Source organism: Dama dama, chromosome 18 (genome assembly GCF_033118175.1).
Source record: "Dama dama isolate Ldn47 chromosome 18, ASM3311817v1, whole genome shotgun sequence".
Taxonomy (NCBI): Eukaryota; Metazoa; Chordata; class Mammalia; order Artiodactyla; family Cervidae; genus Dama; species Dama dama.
The window spans coordinates 94,005,846-94,026,709 of NC_083698.1; the positions used below are offsets into that span (position 1 = coordinate 94,005,846).

A 20,864-nucleotide genomic window follows, 5' to 3' on the forward strand; every position below is an offset into this window, starting at 1 on the left:
TTGAGTTGTAAGCACCCAGCAGGCTTTGCCTTGTTTTAGAACAGCATAAATGGGAGTTTTTATAACCTCTGTGGGCGAGTATTTATGGAGTCAGTTGAAGCTCTAGACGGTATGGAAAGAGAGGGTTTTTTCCCTTTATCTTCTCTTGAGTTTTGCAGAACAAGCCTCTCTGGACACTCTTGACACAGTATTCAGCCTCCTGTTTAGTTCAAGTGTGTCTATACTTGTTACAGCAGAATCTGAAGGGATCACTCTTGCACTAAAATTGTTTTCTATAGATTTCTGGTAGTGGCTGTAGAACAACACCCAAGTTTGCTTAGGAATCAAGAGGACTCAAGGAGCATGGGTTCTCAGGTCTTCCCAGTTCTTGAAACTTTCATGATAAGGAAGGTAACAGGACATTCCAGCATCACCATGTGCAGATTTTGTAACTTTGGCCAAGTGATGGTGTTTCCTTGGCCAGGGAATTGCACCTGGCCTTAGGAGGCACCTCCATTAAGCACACATTCCTACCCAGCATGGCTGTTGATGGAAAGAGGTTTTGTCAGGGTGGGCAAACCAAGATCAAGGCACAGATAGCAGGGAGAAAAACAATGTTGCCAGGAGTTCTTGCCTAGAACTCCTTTCCAGACTTCTGTTCCAAAAAACATGAGTGAGTATGCCGTAAAGAGAAAAAAAAAAAAAAGAAGAAGAAGAAGAAGAATGATCCTGCTATTTAGCTCTCAAACAAAGCTATCAGAAGTCTGAGGTTCCAACTGTGATGGGATTTGTACAGTTCAAGGACACAGACTCAACTACTTCCAAAGTTTGCTTTGGGATGTTCAATAAAACAAAGCTGCAAACATCTTGTACTAGCCCAGGGAACAGTCCTCCAGTAGTGCTTAAAGGCTCAATCTGGGGGGGGGGGGGGGGGGGGGGTCAGGCAGGGCGGGGGAAGACTGAGACATTTTCCTTCCTACTATTTTCTGTATCAGGTCCAACTTAATGCCAAATTAAATCTAGATTTTTTTTTTTTTTAATCGACTTTTACTGGAGGAAAAAGCAGAGCTGCATTCCCTGAAACAGATATTTTAAAGCCAAACTTATTACTTGGGTTTTTTTTTTTCCTTCTCCTTTTTGCTAATTCAAAACAAAATGTCTATCATTCACTCTAACACCAGTCTTTAAGAGTTGGAGACAAATGGAGTCTGAATATTCACGCCAACGTGGTATAAATGAGCTGTGATTTCAGGAGGCTGGCTGTTTCTCTGACAGGGGAAAAGAGAGGTTGACTAGTTTAATATCTTTGGCTGAAAACACTTTGTTAAAGAGGGATGGAGACAGCCAACATTAATATCAAGTCCTGTTATTTAATGACCAAGAATGACATACCGTGGAACGGGGCATCCTGAGTTTGGAGAGAAGTGTGTTTATCATATTCAGAGAATGCAGAGAGGGAGTGAATACAAACATATGGCAGGCCTGAAGGAAGGCGCTCGTCTAAAAGCATTTTCTTCAAGTTCTTCAAAAGATTCCTCCCATAAGTATATTATACCCATGACTGAATCTGATTCCATCACAGACTCTCAAGATGTATAAACATAAAGACATTTGTTATCATGAGGGACTCTGGGGACATATCTACTGCCTCCCCCAGCTTGCTGGCTAATAGATTAGAAATAAAAGATGCAGTTTTAAGTCAGGGTTGGTGGGGGAGGCTTGTGACCACTATTAGCACCATCTGTCCTTTTCTTGCTCTTCAAACATACATATTCAGTCACTCATTAATTTATTCACTCTACAGCTATATACTGAATTGGAACTTCTCTAGCCCAGTGCTATATTGGGTCTGGGCTACGTTAACAATTCTAGTGTTCCTTCATTCTTCCTATAAAATGGACTTTTTTTATTGAATGCCGTGGAAAATCTAGTGACTCCAATAATATACTCATTGACATAATTGTGATTTCTGATTCTTTTGTTTATTTTTTATTGGCCTTATCTTAACAAAGAGTCATAATATTTTATATATCTCTGCTGTCTCATCTACCTATCATTCTTAATTATGTGGTTTATAGGCAAAACACTGCAGACCACTGCTGTATCTCTGATTCTACTTTTCTGAAAATTGCTTTGAAGAATGAAGCTTAATTGTCCCCTGCCTCATTTGTTTCCTAAATTCTGTTTTCAAGAAGAATTTAATAATTAATGATAATTAATTATTATTAATTAATTAGGGGGACATTAATTAGTTAGGGGGAGACATAACTGTAGAATCAAAATAATTGGAAATTAAGACCAAGTAAGGGTTTGTGAATTTTTTATTGGAATGCTCAAAGAATCAAAGGTGACAGACCCAAAGTGATTCACTGTGAAACCAGTGGTGCTTAAGCCACAAAGCCCCTCATTTGAACAGATGTCTGTCACACCCCTGCCTAAGTTTTTACATTTAACATTGTATTTGCTTTCTTAAAGGACTCCTAAATAATTTTCAGGTCCTACAAAATCTGAGTCTGTCTTAAGACAGACACTAACAGATAATCTTAGATGATTTTGCTTCTTGTCTGAAATTAATTCAATGAAAAAACGAAAAGAAATAGTCAAAGTGTGTTTTATTTTTTAAAGACTTTAGGATGAATTCAGCTTACTTTCTAAAGTGAACCCCATTTAAATGAAAAAATAAATTAGTTTGCCAAAGCCCAAATGAACATCAACAAGATTCATTTTCATTTCATTAATAAACATCAAATATGGACTCCCCCTAATATCAAGCAAGCCAAATCCTTCCAACAGGAAACAAATTCTAGACAGGGTTGTTTGTAGCCAAGCATGGATCCTTTAGGCAATTACATGGTCTTTTCATCAGTGAGGTTATTGCCATAAGCTACCTTGTATTACATCTTGTAAGAAGTAGCATAGTCTCACAAAGCACAGACTCTAAGGGCTAGGCTGCCTGGATGTAAATCCTGGCTCTAATATTTGCTAATTCTGTGACCTTGGGCAAATGACACACCTTCTCTGAGCCTTAGTCTTTCTATCTGTAAAATGGACTCAATAAAGATTGTTATAAAGCTTTAAACTGATATTTATAAAGTTCTTAGAACTGTACTGGGTACATAGCACATGCTATATAACCATTGACTAAATAAATAAACTTCTCCATCTAGAGTGTAGGCTAATAGATGAATTCACATAAGTTCACCCTTTAACTCCTCACAGTGCCTAGCCTGGCACATGAGAGCCATTAAGGAATGATTGTATATATTAGGGATTACCAACAAGCAACCTGAGGTCCACACTGACCTGAAAGTGGGCTTCTTTTGCCCAGCATGGTTTTCTTGAAATTTTGATTTTGAATTTTTTTAGGGATGCATGCATTCTCCATTTCCCCACAGGCCATCACTCCCCAAGTATTTACCTTTTGGGTCCTTAAAAGCATTTGAGTTTGTCATTCCTGGTGTAAGTGAATGAACACATAACAAGTGAGCACTGCTGCAGTTAGTGGTAGTTTTATGACTCATTGGAGTAGGCAGATGGGGCCAATGAGCCATTTCCACTCCCTTAAACCCTACCTGATTAGCTTACCCATTCCTATTTCTATGTTAGAAGCCATAGAACAGAAACAGAAAATCAGTAAGTTGGATAAATACCTTCATGAAGCAGTGCCTAATATCACAAGATCATTTTTGTTATGGACTAGCTTAACCATGGCTATGTCAGTCATGGCAGCTAGGTTATGCTGGGGTTAGGGACCACTCAAAATCTTAGTGACTTCAACACAAAGGTTGCCCACTCGTGCTTTCTCTCTAACCCTGGATAGGCAGGGGTCTCTCATCCACATCATTGCCATCCTTACTTGGGGACCCCAGGGCAGAGAGAAAAAATACTCTGAAGGATCTCATATCAACAAGTAAATGGTCTGCCCCAGAAGTGACGGAATACTTCCGCTCACAAGTCATTGGCCAGAACTAGTCACTTGGCCGAAGTTGACCACAAGGAAGCCAACAAGTACAGTTCTATAAGGTGCCCAGAAAGCGTGAAGGGTATTAACGGCCAGACGTGTGGAATTTTTGGAACTTGGATTTTTAGGCCAGAAGTTTTTTCAGTAAATTCAGTTCAGCAACCATTCTCACGTATCTATAAAGGCAGAGCAAAACACCCAGCACTGTGAGGGGATACCAAAGGAGATGCAGGCCCTGACATTGAGCAGCTTCACATTTTCTCAGAGAAACAGAGGTTATAACACATTTGAGTAACAAAGCTGTATAGTATTGACCATCAAAAAGAACAGTGCTAACAATGCTACAGAGTTGAAAGACAGGATGCTTCTGGAATAACGAGAAGACTGAGCTACACTGTAGAAAAATATATGGGATTTGCAGAAGGAATGGAGGGCACTGCAGGTTATAAAAGAGAGGAAATAGGGACAAAGGCCCAGAGGCAAAAATACTAGCTGGATTGTTGCAGGACTAAGGAAGTGGCCTCACTGTGGGGTCAGGAGAGGTGGTGGGTACAGTGGAGTCATTACATGCAGGGCCCCCAAGGTGGACAGGGAAACAGGATGGTGGCTTTGCCAGCAGGGGGGTGGGGGCTGGGGGAAAGACCATCCCTCCTCACTAACCCCTTCATAACCCAGACACCTAAACCTCCCAAGCTTCAGCTTATTCCCCAAACCAAGATTCCTGGATGTCAGTCTTCCCAGACCCACAGGGCAGTCATTGAACAGAGACAGTAGTAAACCTGGGTTGCTCCTGTTTTCAGTTCCAGGATTTGATCACTTGTCCTACTAACAAAAGAATATTCAAGTTCAAGTGAAACAGCCTCTCTTTGCTGGGGTCAGTTCAGCCCTTCTGCTACGGAACATCTGTTTTTGAAATTCAGCTGAGACCCTGACTTAAATCTGTTTAACTTAAAAAGCAGCAAGAGAACATCTTGTTTTCATGAATGTCCAGGGGCTGTGTGTCAACAAATTAAAGGTCTGCTTGTGGTATTCAAAGTAGGAAAACTGGTCATGAGATGTTCTGCCACTTGGAGTAAATTTATTATGGGTTGTTCATTTCTTGGAATCATGAACCAAAATTTGAAAAAACAAAGTGAACCAGCTACATTCAAATCAACAAATGTCTGCCCAGTGGTGAGTGAGAAACATGCTTTTGTTGTTGGAAGGTCATTGAGTTGGGTGGTTTCTAGAAAAATGCCCTCCACTCTAGCCATGTGAAATTAATATCTTAAGTGGATTCCCTATGTCTGTATCAGTTCTGGCAGATCATATTTTTTGATAGGTCATTATATTTACATTACTTACATAGGATCTGAAGTTAGAAAGAAAGGGTGAGAATAGTTCACCACCCTGCAAATCTAACTAGCTACTTTACTCTTCACTCACTTTTTTAGGACAGAAAAGTAGAGACGAGTTTGATTTATCAACACCTAAAAGAGCAAGTGCCTGGCACAATCTAGATGTTGATATATATTTAATAAATGCAAACCTCAGTCTCATACATTTATGTTCCCTTTATCAATGCTTGTCTGTAGTGTATTAACATTATTCTTTTTTGAAAAAGCTACTACTTCTTAAATCTTATTTTAACCCAAAGGAAACCTTGAGTTAGAACTCTGCTTAATGTTAAGTAGCAGCTTGGATAGGAGGGGACTTTGGGGGAGAATGGATACATGTATATGTATGGCTGAGTCCCTTCACTGTCCACCTGAAACTATCATAACATTGCTAATTGGCTATTTCCCAATACAAAATTAAAAGTTTGCAAAAAATATATTAAAAAGAAAAAAAAAAAACAAAGAAAACCATGAGTCATTCCTGTAGTTCTCTCTCATAGCAGCTTAGATTTTCCTTTCCTAACCCCGCCCCAGTTTATATTTTATTGATTTATTGCCTGTCTCCACCATCAGACTATAAGCACAATGAGGGCAGAGTAGTTGCATTCACAACATCTTTGCCACACCCAGCAAGGTAGCAAATGGTAATTCACAATATTTGTTGAATGTTGTTTTTGAAGTTTTGATTGTGATGATGGATACAGAGCCTTTGCCAGTCTTGAATATGCTATCGTTGTTGTTCAGTCACTCAGTCGTGTCCAACTCTTTGCAACCCCATGCACTGCAGCACACCAGGCTTCCCTCTTCTTCGCTATCTCCCAGAGTTTACGCAGACTTATGCCCACTGAGTCCATGATGCCCTCCAATCATCTCCTCCTCTGTCGTCCCCTTCTCCTCCTGCCCTCAAGCTTTCCTAGCATCAGGGTCTTTTGCAATGAGTCGGCTCTTCACATCAGGTGGCCAAAGTATTGGAGCTTCAGTTTCAGCATCTCTTGAATATACATGAATTTAAACATAGTGAAGAAGACATTAGGACTTAAAATTCAGTTGAATGTAGAGAAGCCTTTTGTGTGATGACACACTCCCATTCATTTGAGCATACTCTCTCCTGAAGGTCATGGCGGGATGGGTTGGTCTAATCATCTCTATGTTCTCTCAGCTGAAAATTGTCAGCGACATCTGCAATGTAGCTGGCCAAGATTAATGTCAAAGCACATGGCAACAGTTTAGGACTTTTTTTTTCCCTCTCAAATAGTTAACTCATTCCTGGTAGGATTAAACCTATGACATTAGCCTTGTTTGTAATAACTGTTGATCCAGCAAGCTCCCTGGTCAAGACAGTACAAAGATCTACAGTCAGAAAGCTGTTTCAGTTGTCTGATGGGCATGTGGCTTTGTGTGCTCATTTACTTGTCTGGGTCACTGTTTACTTTTCTGGTGGTCAAGCAAAGTACCAACACTTTAGCTGAGTGGGGACAAAGTGGATTCACTTGCTCTGTTTTATTGTTACTGTATGTGTAGACAGGATTGAGATGGAACTTACTTGTGAGTTCTAAAGAATCTCAAGAGAAATGCTCATTCGTTTACAGGAGTTGCAATTCCACAACACTTTCTTACTTTGTATACTTGAAAACGTTCCCAAAGAAACAAAGTTGGATGCCGAAAAAATAATGGGAGGAAAGAAAAATAATACTCTGAATTCTGAACAATTCTACTTTAATAGGTTGATCTGTCTGCCAGCTGGCTTCAGTGTTGACTACTTGTAATATATACTTTTGGTAGGCCGCATGTAGTTCTTGGAACTGTTTATATTAGACTGCAGAAACTTAATTATTCTGAAACTGGCAGGACTCGCTTTGGTTACTTAATACAGAGTTGCTTAGTCATCTTTATACATGGTGTGGACAGCATTGTTTGAGTGTGAAAATTTGGAAAATGCAAATGTGTTCCGAAGAGATTACAGGTCAGGTAGAAAAACAAGACGTTATCGTTGTTTCAAGATGCTTGGCAGGTGGTTGCCACATGTTTTAATTTGACAAGTTAGGTGACTGCTGAGTTGAAGCCCTTGATTACAAGTATTTTTCCATTTTCTTTGTGAATTTTGTCAGAAGTAAAAAACTGCTCCTGCTGCTGCTTCTTAGATCATATTCTGATCCACATTTTGCGAAGTACAGATTTCCCAGCAAGAGTGTGAGGTACTCTAGAAGACACTGTTGAAATCGCTTTCTTGTTTTCAGAAACAAATAAGGATGTTATTTCATGCTGGTCATTGCAACGATCCTTCTTTTTATTCTTCTGGTTTGAATGCTTATCTTGCCATAGTTGAACTACTGCCTTCCAAATGCAATACAGATTTATAGAGCTTCAGTAAGGGAACAGGCAGGCAAAATGAGTTTCTTCCGTGTATTTTAGAGTCTGAAGTGGCGCCGGAGGTCTCCAGGTTTTCCAGGAATGCCCATGGCAACCTCACACTCTTCCTGTGACCTGGGTAGGAGCTCCTAAGAGAGATGGTGAGAAAAGATAAAGGTCCTGTAGCCAATGGGTAGTGACACCAAGCCTGGGAGGGTGGGTTCCCGAGAAAACATCCAGAACAGTGCCTTATGTTTCTAATTACCAAGCATAGTCACAGAGTAAAATCAGGCAACACTTTTTTTTTAGACTGATGGAAGCATTTAAATCAGCTCTGAATGTCAGTGTTTTCTAATTATGATGGAGGAGTGGCAAGGCATCTCCAAAGGCCTTGGAAATTTGATGTGCTCAACCCTGATTCTCTTCTTATTCATTGTTATCTCTTCTTTCTCCTTTTCCTTTGAACATCCCAGAAATTCCCTCAGTTACAAAGGCCTAATCCCCTTCTTTCCAGAAACCAGAATGTCTTTCTAAGACAAGTTTTTTTTCCACTAGAAGAAAACAACCACAACTACAAAATAAGATAGAGCTTTGTAGTGAACCACCATCCCCAAGGTTACTAAGAGTTCAACTGGAGGCAAGACCTTTTGATCATGTCTTAGCCAAGTTCCTCTGTTTACCAATTAAATCCAAAAATAAGCAATGCCCCGGAACCCACTTTAATTCAACAAGTGTGAACTTAGTGCTGACTATAAGAAAAAAAAATAGTTAAAAACTTTGAGGGTTGACAAAAATGAGTGATAATCACTAGGAGATTACAGCCTTCTGTGTGTTAGTCGCTCAGTCATGTACGACTCTTTGCAACCCTGTGAGTTATAGCCTGCCTGGCTCCTCTGCCCAAGGGATTCTCCAGGCAAGAAGACTGGAGTGGGTTGCCATTTTCTTCTCCATACAGCCTTCTAGGGAAGACAGATATGTATTCAGTAATTAAAATGCAAGCTCCAATAATACAGGTATCAGTAAACACCCATGTCAGTGAATACAAGATTCAGAGATCCTGTCATCTCGGCTTGTCAGAAGCGGGCTTGCACTCTGAGCCATTCTTTATTTGAAGGAAAGTCCAGAAATTCCCAGACTAACAAATGGGTGAAACTACCATCTAAATGATTCATGAGAAAGGAAGGAGGAAGCAGTCTAGGCACTTTTCAATTTATTATTTAACTTTGTTAATTTTAGATTATATGTTTAGATTTATATGTTAATTTACATGTTTAGATTTATATCTTAAATTGTGTATCTATTACATTCGAGGGACATAATGGATAATGTCCCTCAGTTTGGTTTCAAAGCTTATCATCTTAGATTACAAACTCCTAGAATATAGTCTCTAACTTGCTTCAAAATTCTAAAACACATTAAGTGCATTTGATGATCATGATGAATAGATGTTGAATAATTTACTAAGGAATAATTAATCCCCTGATTGTAATAGCATGTCCTTCATGTACAAAAATGTCACCAGTCCTAAGTATCACTAGGGCATACTGTTGAATTGTTCCCAGCAGTGTAAATGGATTTACAGTGCTGTGTAAATTTACATTACATTTACACATTTACAATGTGTTAAATTACATTTACAGTGTAAATGGAAGCCCTGCCATGGGCTTCCCCATGGGCTTAGCGGTAAAGAATCCACTTGCGATGTGAGAGACAAGGATTCAATCTCTGGATTGGAAAGATCCCCTAGAGGAAGAAATGGCAACCCACTCCCATATTCTTTCTGGGAAAATCCCATGGACAGAGGAGCCTGTTGAGCTACAGTCTTGTTATTGTTCAGTCACTCAGTCATGTCCAACTCTTTGTGACCCTATGTACTGCTGTACACCAGGCATCCTGTCCTTCACCATCTCCTGGAGCTTACTCAAACTCATGTCCATTGAGTAGGTGATGCCATTCAAGCATCTCATCCTCTGTTGTCCCCTTCTCTTCCTCCCTTTAGTCTTTCCCAGCATCAGGATCTTTTCCAGTGAGTCAGTTCTTTGCATCAGGTGGCCAAAGTATTGGAGCTTCAGCTTCATTCTCAGTCCTTCCAATGAATATTCAGGACTGATTTCCTTTAGGATGGACTGATTTGATTTCCTTGTAGTCCAAGGGACTCTTGAGAGTCTTCTCCAACACCACAGTTCAAAAGCATCAATTCTTCAGCACTCAGCCTTCTTTTTGGTTCAACTCTCACATCCATACATGACTACTGGAAAAACCATAGCTTTAACTATACAAACCTTTGTTGGCAAAGTAATGTCTCCACTTTTTCCTATGCTGTCTAGGTTTGTCATAGCTTTTCTTCCAAGGGCTACAGTCTATAGTACCACAAAGAGTCAGACACAACTGAGCACATCTAAACTCTGTCACCTTACTAATGTCTTGTACTAGCAGGATACCTGGCTAAGGCTCTGGATCTTGTTGTTGATCACTAAATTGGAAATGTTAGATGAGAAACCAATCATGAAGAGCAGACTCATGGATTGCTGATATTTTTATAGCTGAGTAGACTGGAAAGGCCAGAGAGTCATGCACAAGTAAAACTATAGTTATGTAAAATATGGTGACCTCCGTACTGTGTTTATAATTGGTGAAGCCCTATGGCCTCTGACCTGTTCCACGTAAGCCACTCTTGGGTCTTGTTATGCAATTCGAAGTGTGAGCTCTCTTCAGACAGGGTTTCAGCTTCTCTTGCATTCACTGAGCAGTCATTTCCCTTTCTCAGTTGCGAGTGTGCTCAGAACAGCAAGACTGCAGATCTGAAAGATCTCCCATGGGTCAACAAAGAAGTTACTAATGAGAGGATTAAATGAGCACATCCCTGCTTTGAGAGGCTGGCCCATACCACACCCCTCATTTCCATTCCATCTACTCTAGGAGATATAAGGTCTTTGAAGACAGAGACCACTTCTCTGAACTGTATAACCCCATGGTAAAGTCACTTCGTATTAGGAGTTGGAGGGCCTTACAGCAGGCTGTCCAATAGAACTTTCTGTGATGATGGAATGTTCTCTGCACTGTCTTACATGGAAGACACATGTAGCCCCTAGACACATGTGGCCACAGAGCACTTGAAATGGGGCTGGTGAGACAGAGGCACTGAATTTCTAATTTTACTTAATTTTGTTTAATTTAAATCACCTCCTATGACTAGTGACAACCATATTGAGTGTCGCAGCCTTAGAATCTCAAAAAAATAGCTTTCCACTACAACCCTAAACAGATGGCCATTTCACCTCTACCTGGCTATTTCCAGTAACTGGGTTCACATTTTCTCAGTAGCCCTACCCATTGTAGGATAGGTCCACTGGGACAAGGATCCTATCCTGATGTGACATCAGAATTAGCCTCTGTTATCAGGTATGCATTTAGAAAGCACATTTAGGAATTTTTATATTATAGCTATGCATTTTTTTTCTCACCTGGGCATAGATTGGTGGAGAATTTCTGTCTTTGCCGTAGCATTCACTCCCATGACTTTTGTTGCTTTTCTCTTCTTTCTGGGCCAAGACAGCAACAGTGACCATATGCCTTTGCTGATTTCATATGTTCTGTCCTGTGTCTTTTGGTCTAATTCTCCTGGAGTTTGCTGTGAAAGAGTATTTCAAACTCTTGAAAAGGGTACCAAAGGAATAGTATTCCAAAATTTTAATTCTTTCTCTCTTACAAGAAAACTTTTCAGCTTGGTTTAGAGATTAGTCTAAATACCAGTCCCGGTTTTCCACTGACGGGCTGTGATGCAGGAGCTGATGCCACAGTCCTATTTATCTCAGTCTTCTTTCTTTAAATGGAGGTGAATCCACTTTTCTTACTTGGGAAGATCAAACAGTGAAATGCCACGGGATTGTGAACAACTTAAAGTACTCCAAATGGGTAGTAACGCTTGGGGATGAGACATAAAATTCCGAAGTGTGTGGTCTTCCCCAGTGTGAAGGCCAGTATAGATAAACACCGTCCCTTCAAAAATCTAAAACGCCCAGTGTCCACTCCTCCTAAGGTGGAAAGGAGGCCATGAAGACATTGATTTTGGTAACATTAAGACTTCTGTTCTCCTGTTTTGCAAGTGGAGAAATTATGAATAGAGAAAAAAGTAATAATGAAAGACTGAGCAGAGGAGGAAAGAAGAAACAGGTTATAACATGTTAATCTACTCTTAGCAGGGCCTTGGGTTCTGTATTCCACTGATGAGAGAAAAGAAACAACTTAAGGAGGCAGAGTTCCACAGTTTGATCCCATTCGTTTTTATTTCTGTGTTCCTGGTCTTCACACATGTGTCTTGGAGATTGCATTTTTTTTAAAAGTAGCACGGATTTTTGGAGCAAAATGGTGAAGATTGAGCTAAAGTTAAGTCCAAACTGTATGTTAGAATCCATGTGTTTATTTGGTTTTTGAGTCCCAAATGAACTATTTAGTTGAGAAAAGAGTAAAGCAGGTTGATAAATTGATTTTTTTAAAAGGACAAAAGTTCATTTTCTATCATCAGAAAGAAAACACTGCCAGATCTACTGTGTAACTACTGCAAATGAGGGTTTATATAACTTTTGAGATTCATATACAGCCTATTACCTAGGTCTTTAATTCACTTTGTAAACACTGATCAGTCAGTAAACCATAGAGATGATTCAGCTTGAGTTACATTTTTTACTCTCAGCATGGTAAAATCAAGAATAAAAATCTAATAGTTCAAATCAGCTATAATTCCTGAGTGCCTGCTATGTCCCAAGAGTGAAAAGAGCTTTTAAAAGGCTGTATCTATTCATAAGTGGCCTTAAGAATGAAAGCATGTGGAAAGTAAATTACCAGTAACATATTTAAGTACTAGTTAGAACAACTAATAAGCCAGGGCAAGGCAGTACATTATTAATTACCAAAATTGAATGATGGATATCCAAGGAGTGAGATATCACTACCAAACTGGAGTCCTCATGAAAGGCATAAAGGAATTGAAATTTGAGCCAGAAATGCATGACTGAATTGAAACTATTCTGTCTGATACTGTAACAGTGAATACATAATATTATGTGTTTGGCAAAACCCATAGAATGTACCAAAGTGTGAAGCTTAATGTAAACATGAACCTTAAAAACTAACAGAGGTGATAGAATTCCAGGTGAGCTATTTAAAAACCTAAAAGATGATGCTGTGAAAGTGCTACACTCAATGTGTCAGCAAATTTGGAAAACTCAGCAGTGACCACAGGACTGGAAAAGGTCACTTTTCATCCCAATCTCAAAGAAGGAGAGTGCAAAAGAATATTCAAACTACTGAACAATTGTGCTCATTTCACATGCTAGTAAGGTTATGTTCAAAATCCTTCAAGTTAGGCTTCAGCAGTACATAAGCCAAGAACTTCCAGATGTACAAGCTGGGTTTGGAAAAGGCAGAGGAACCAGAAATCAAATTGCCAATATTAGTTGGATCATAGAGAAAGCAAGGGAATTCCAGAAAAACATCTCCTTCTGCTTCATTGAATACGCTAAAGCCTTTGTGTGGATCACAACAAACGGAAATTCTTTAAGAGATGAGAATACCAGACCACCTTACCTGCCTCCTGAGAAACATGTATGCCAGTCAAGAAACAATAGCTAGAACTGGACATGGAACAATGGAATGGTTCAAAATTGGGGGAATAGTACAATAAGGCTGTATATTGTCACCCTGTTTATTTAACATATGCAGAGTACATCATGTGAAATGCCGGACTGGATGAATCTCAAGCTGGAATCAAGATTGCCAGGAGAAATATCAACAACCTCAGATATGCAGATAATACCATTGTAATGGCCAAAAGCACAGAGGAACTTAAGAGCCTCCTGATGAGAGTGAAAGAGGAGAGTGAAGAAACTGACTTAAAACTCAACATGCAAAAAACTAAGATCATGGCATCCAGTCCCAACGCTTCACGGCAAATTGAAGGGGAAAAAGTAGAAGCAGTGACAGATTTTCTTTTCTTGGGCTCCAAGATCACTGCAGATGTGACTGCAGCCAAGAAATTAAAAGACACTTGCTTCTTGGAAGAAAAGCTACGACAAACCTAGATAGCATATTAAAAAGCAGAGATATCACTTTGCTGACAAAAGTCTGTATAGTCAAAGTTATGATTCTTCCAGTAGTCATGTATGGACGTGAGAGTTGGAAAAGACCCTGATCCTGGGAAAGATTGAAGGCAAAAGGAGAAGAGGGCAGCAGAAGATGAGACGGTTAGATAGCATCACTGACTCAATGGACATTAATTTGAGCAAACCCCGGAGACAGTGAAGGACAGGGAAGCCTGGTGTAACACAGTCCATGAAGTCACCAAGAGTCAGACACGACTTAGTGACTGAGCGACAAAAACAACAAATCAATATTATCTCGTTAATTATAACAAATGTACCACTGCAAGATTTTAGTAATGGGCTGTATTAGTTTGCTAGGACCGCTGTAACAAAGTACAACAAACTGGGTGGCTTAGCCATATGACCCAGCAATCCCACTTCTGGGCATACACACTGAGGAAACCAGATCTGAAAGAGACACGTGCACCCCAATGTTCATTGCAGCACTGTTTATAATAGCCAGGACATGGAAGCAACCCAGATGTCCATCAGCAGATGAATGGATAAGGAAGCTGTGGTACATATACACCATGGAATATTACTCAGCCATTAAAAAGAATTCATTTGAATCAGTTCTAATGAGATGGATGAAACTGGAGCCCATTATACAGAGTGAAGTAAGCCAGAAAGATAAAGACCAATACAGCATACTAACACATATATATGGAAGTTAGAAAGATGGTAATGATAACCCTATATGCAAAACAGAAAAAGAGACACAGATGTACAGAGCAGACTTTTGGACTCTGTGGGAGAAGGCGAGGGTGGGATGTTTCGAGAGAACAGCATCGAAACATGTATATTATCTAGGGTGAAACAGATCACCAGCCCAGGTTGGATGCATGAGACAAGTGCTCGGGCCTGGTGCACTGGGAAGACCCAGAGGGATCGGGTAGAGAGGGAGGTGGGAGGGGGGATCGGGATGGGGAATACATATAACCCCATGGCTGATTCATATCAATGTATGACAAAACCCACTACAATATTGTAAAGTAATTAGCCTCCAACTAACAAAAATAAATGAAAAAAAAAATAGAATAGAAATTTATTATCTCATAGGTCCAGAGACTGGAAATCAAAGTGTCAGCAGAGTCCCTCTGAAGACCCCAGGGAATGTCTCACTCCTAGCTGCTCATAGCCTGAGGCGTTCCTGCCCCACCATATTCTCATGTGTTTGCCCATGATCTTCCCTCTGTGTATATCTGTCTCTGTGTCCAAATTTCCCCTTATTATAAGGACACCAGTCATACAGGATTAGGGCCCATCCTAATACTCGTCTTAACTTGATTACATGTGCAAAGACACAATTTCTAAACAAGGTCACATTCTGAAGTGCTGGAAGTTAGGACTTCAACATATCTTTTGGTGGGGAATACACAGTTCAGTGCAAACACAGAAACACTGGGTGGGGGTAAAAGTGAGGGAATATATGGGTACTCTGTACTTTCTGCTCAATTTTTCCTTAAACTATGTTGCTGTTCAGTTGCTTAGCCATGTCCAACTCATTGTGACCTCATGAACTGCAGCACACCCAGCTTCTCTGTCCTTCACTATCTTCCTGAGTTTGCTCAAACTCGTGTCCATGGAGTCAGCAATGCCATCCAACCATATCATCCTCTGTCGCCCCCTTCTCCTCTTGCCCTCAATCTTTCCCAGCATCAGGGTCTTTTCCAATGAATCAGTCCTTTGCTTTAGAAGGCCAAAGTATTGGAGTTTCAGCTTCAGCCCTTCCTAGGAATATTCAGGCTTGATTTCCTTTAGGATTGATTGGTTTGATCTTCTTCCTGTCCAAAGGACTCTCAAGAGTCTTCTTTAGCACCACAGTTCAAAAGCATCAGTTCTTCGGTGCTCAGCCTTCTTTATAGTCCAACTTTCACATCCATATATGACTACTGGAAAAACCATAGCTTTGACTATACAGACCTTTGTTGGCAAAATTATGTCTCTGCTTTTTAATACACTAGGTTTGTCATAGCTATTCTTTCAAGGAGCAAGTGTTTTTTTAATTTCATGGCTGCAGTCACTGTCCGCAGTGATTTTGGAGTCCAAGAAAGTGAAATCCGACACTGTTTCCACATTTTCTCCATCTATTTGCCATGAAGTGATAGAACTGGATGCCATGATCTTAGTTTTTTGAATGTTGAGTTTTAAGTCAACTTTTTCACTCTCCTCTTTCACCTTCATCAAGAGGCTCTTTAGTTTCTCTTCACTTTCTGCCATTAAAGTGGTATCATAGGCATATCTGAGGTTATTGATACTTCTCCCAGCAATCTTGATTCAGCTTGTGATTCATCCAGCCTGAAATTTCACATGATGTACTCTGCATATAAGTTAAATAAGCAGGGTAACAATATATAGCCTTGATGTACTCTTTTCCCTATTTTGAACCGGTTCATTGTTCCATGTCCGTTGTTCCTTCAACTTAAAACTACACTAAAAAATAATTTTAAAAAAAATTTTTTTTTAATTTAAAAAATACGATCCAGCACATAGCACATGTTTGATTCGTGTTGGTTACTTTTGGAAGTTGCATTGACTTAGCATCCCTGACACAACAGATTTTATTCTTGATGTGTTCTGAGACCAGTGTTGGCACTGCCCCAAATTCCAAGGACCTCCTGCAATAATTCACCATTCACTTTATGATGATTTCAAGGTAGATAGAACTTAGCTTTCTCTACAGATTTCTCCCCCTAATAATGGAATACTGGTCAGCTAACTACCACCTACTGCCTTGACTATCTTTACACCTGTGTGCATGTGTGTGAATACACATACTAACACATGCACATACACTCACGCACACACAAGCACATATATACCCACATATGTGCACACACATGCACATTTAAGATGACTTCCTACCTGCTACCAACCCTGTCCCAAACAAAAGCAGAAACTAGTTCTCCTTATAAAGGTGTCTCAGGAAATATCTCTAGTGAAGGCCACATACCCATAAAGAAAAAAAAAAAACTTTGCAAAGGTAAAATATAATAATAGTTATAATTCATAATTCATAATATATAATTCATAATAATATAATAATTCATGATTGAAAGAGGCACATTGGAAATTAAACTCAATGTTTTTAAGAAAAAGAATCCTAGATTGGATTTAATAAGTAGACTTTAATTCCCAGTACAGAGAGGGAAATGAAGAAAGGAGGAAACAAAGGAAGTATTACAGAATGAGACACATGAAAAAAAGGAAATGACAGAAGAAATATTGATAAATATCTCCCCATCCCCCAAAAAGAAGTTGAGAGGGAAAAAGAAAGCAGAGAGAAGGAAAGGGAAGGAGGAAGCTTCAGGATGCTCTGGCATGGAGGAGAGACCATGACAGACTCAACAGGAGGTCCACTCACAGCGCCATTCACCTGAGTCACCGGCTTGGTAGTGCCGTTACCCAAAGGAAGGGCAGCATGTTAAGTGATTTGAAATCTCTGACGTTGACTTACTCCTTAATTGTACCAGCACAAACATGCCCCATTTTAAGAAAATCTGGTATTTGAGAACCCATATTGAAAAGACAGGTTTATCAGTAGGTGATGGTTCTCCTGCCTTTGTAAAATGCTTTTTCTCCCTTGACAAAAGGAGTTGCACCAAGGTTTTTCAGTAGCATGACTACAATCTCCCCAGCACAAAAATTTAGATTTTCATAAAGCTTTTCAAGAACCCATCTGTCACATTCGTGGATACATACCTCCCTTCGTCTGTGTCTGTCTTTCAAGCTACTCTGTCCACTTGCGACGCTCACGAGCTCACGAGCTCCGCTGTTTACAGAAGCTCTCTGCCTTGACATGTCATCACTTGCTTGATGAAGAGTTTGTTTCCTGTCCAATGTTACTGGAAGGAGTTCAGCATCAACTGGGGGTCAGGGAGGAGATGAGAGATTCCTAGCTGAGGACATGGGAGCTGCTGCTTCCAAAAGGGGGGAAAATTCACTTACAATTCTCCCCAGACCTGGCTCCCCTTATGAGGAACAGTGCCAGGGAGGTTCAGAGAAGCTCTGTGATGATATAAGGGTGTGAGGATTGAGAAGACTTCCAGCTCCATCCTACAGTGGGACCAGCAAAGAGCCATTTTCACAAGCACAGACAACTTCCCCCCAAACACAGCGCGTGTCCCAAAAGAGAGTCATCCCGCACCACCCGGTACAGAAATGCGCTTCTTCCACCACCTCAAGGGTTACACACCCGCAAAGCAGGGCCCAGAAAGGCATCGTGTGTGTAGATGCTCTCCATTGAGCGCTCACTCCCTGTCTCTTCCTCCTAGTGCCTTACTTCATTCAATGAGCAAACACCTGGCTAGGTAGAGTTCCTATATGGTTGAAGAAGAAAAACACCCAAATAATAAAAGATGGGATCTGCTTGCAATGCGGGAGACCTGGGTTCGATCCCTGGGTCAGAAGGTACCCTGGAGAAGGGAATAACAACCCACTCCTGTATTCTTGCCTGGAGAATCCCCTGGACGGGGTAGCCTCGCAGGCTCCAGGACATGGGGTCGAAAAGGGTTGGACATGACTGAGTGGCTAACAGACACGATAAAAGGTGAGGAGTAGGAGGAGGGAATGGGTCGGGGGAAAAATGTGCGTGGGTCGAGAGCCTGTGAGGGTGGCCAACCACAGTGACCACATGATGTTAATTAACTGCACTTCCCGAATGCTCCAGGATGCTGCTTGGCTCTGCCAGCCGTGTGCATCTTCGGCCTGCTTGGAAATGTTTGTTTCACAACTTGTAGGCACCTGCGCTAGAGGTATAATCTGAGAAAAAACCCAGCCTCCACTGCCAGCAAACCACCAGCACGACTCTTTGGCTTAATAAGGCTGGAGCGAGACCCAGAGGCTTAGAGGCTGCTCTTCAAGCTACTCAGATAAATTAAGAAAAGTGAAATTGTTTGCTTATAGACAGAACCTCTTTCTCCTGTTTCTGTTTGCTGTTGCTATAGTTATTCCAGAAGTTGTGTATATACAACAAAAAGACTTCACTGAAGAAAGGAAGGAGAAGCCTTTGCCCTCACTGCACCCAGCACTCAAGTCGTGGAGTCCCACTGCCCACAGGGCCGCCCTCACCCACCCTGCATTTTGCTCAGAACAGGAGCCCACCCCAGGGAGACACATGGCCTCTCAGGAGACCCTTGAATCACCTTCTTTTTTTTCCCCCATTCTGATAACTATGGAGAGATCAGACTGAAAAACATAAAGAAAATTTCTCTTGGTTACTGAAGTAATTTTTTAAAAAAGAAAACTGATTTTTTTTCCCTTTATAACTAGCTAAGTATTTGGAAAGAACTCTTTGTAAGAGGCAGATAAAAAAACACTGAAAAATCAAAAATCCCCAAATAAACACCCGAATTTGAATTTCTAAAGGATTTATGAGCAGTATAAATAATACCTTAGGGAATAAGAAGGGAGGGGGAATTCAAACGTTGCATCGTTTTGTTTTGGTTGGCTGAGATTTTATTTTTGTTTTTGTGGGTTTTTTTAAGGGGGGAAATGCTTGGAAAAATAAAAGCATCTAGTGATTTCAGAAGGTTTCTGAACTTGGCCTAAAAGTCTAAGTTTTGCTTTTCACTCCCCCACACAGAGATGCCATTAGCGGATGGCTTCAGGTTTTGCATGTCCCTCTCTTCTTACGCAGGGCAAATGGCTTGTCTCGTGTGCACAGAAAGGGCTGGAAAATATTTTTTGTGATCTGAGTGCAGCACAGAGTCTAGGATTCCAGAGGAAGTGGAGGCCTCCCGCTCCACACAGGAAACAATCTTCAAGCAGGCCTTAAATGCCAGATTCCAGGCCGAGTTTAACTAACCACTGACAGCTCTGTAAACAAAGCAAGGACAAAAAGAGCCCGCTTCCCCTTTTCTGGTAGTCATTTTGGGTTTGGGGGCTGCAGGGGAATTCTGGAATACTTGACTCCATGGCACAGAGACGCAGGAAAAGCGGACTCCTCAGCTGAAGAGCTGGAAAGGGAAGATATTTCTGGGATTAAAACCATCACGGAGGAGGTAGGAAAGGAGAAAATGGTTGGGTTACAAAGAGCGGCGACTTCTGAGCTCTGAGAACAGTTTGATCATATGTAACTGCTTTGAAAAATGCTGCTGCGCTGTTTAGTCATGGTGCTCTTGCTGTGGTCTTTATTATCATTCTGATATTAATATTCTTTTAGGATATGCAAATTACACCTAGATGCTTGTATTATTTTATTTCTCTCTTTACTTCTGCTTTTCTCTTAGTTCCAGACATTCCTTTTCTTGCCACTTTTCTTTTTCTCACTTGTGTTCCCCTTTCCTCTTTCTTTGTTCACTGATTTTTATCACTTTGGTCTGTAGTTCAGCAGGTTACAAAGAACAATATCATTCAGTAGCTTTCGCGTGATCCCAGCAATATTTCAAGTCATCAGACCTCTCTGTCTCAAGATCTTTGCTTAAAAAAAACCTGTGATTCTGGAATTTTTACTTATTTGTCTCTAAGTTGCATGAATGGGACTGAATTTAGCCCATAAAGGATATGGCTTGGCTTGGGAGTCAGAAATTGATCCCTGGCTACCTCATTCATCTTCTAAAGTGTTTTTCTTAAGAATAAAGAAAAGGGGGATAAAATCATGGTGAAGGGCTGAGATGACTCATCTATGATATCGATTTTGCTTCCTCCCCTTTAGATCCAGACATTCTCTGGTCTCCCTAAACCTGAACCCACACCATGGATGATTTTGAACGTCGCAGAGAACTCAGGAGGCAAAAGCGAGAAGAGATGCGTCTGGAAGCAGAAAGGTAAGGTATCTCTGTTCTGTTATCCACAATACTGGTTTCAGGCCTCGAAGAAAGATCATTGGCCTCAAGGGCCAAATGTATGGCACGCTAAACTGTTTGCAAAAGCAGTTATAGAAAATGTTCCCAGCCATTAAGACTCTAAATTCTGGGCAAACAAACATCAAGAAAAAGAGAGATTGGAGATTTAATTTGTGTCTTTCATATTACCCATAGACTTTTAAATGACAATGTATGGATAAAAGTTTTTAAATCACTTGTAATATTGAAATGCCAAAAAAAGTGACAAATATTG

The 20,864-nt window shown here is 40.5% G+C and overlaps 1 protein-coding gene across 9 annotated transcripts in view; it reads left to right on the plus strand.

The window, feature by feature from the left end:
• The window catches only part of CALD1 (caldesmon 1), a 227,170-nt gene that overhangs the window by 102,697 nt on the left and 103,609 nt on the right, over positions 1–20,864 (plus strand). For 8 of the 9 annotated variants that reach the window (XM_061165844.1, XM_061165845.1, XM_061165847.1 and 5 more), the window contains one exon: positions 20,461–20,572. In XM_061165844.1, the coding sequence (XP_061021827.1) occupies positions 20,502–20,572 (71 nt within the window). In that variant the 5' untranslated portion in view covers positions 20,461–20,501. Of the gene's footprint in view, positions 1–19,654; positions 19,808–20,460; positions 20,573–20,864 lie in introns of those variants that run through there. The other variant, XM_061165846.1, reaches the window with a different exon arrangement.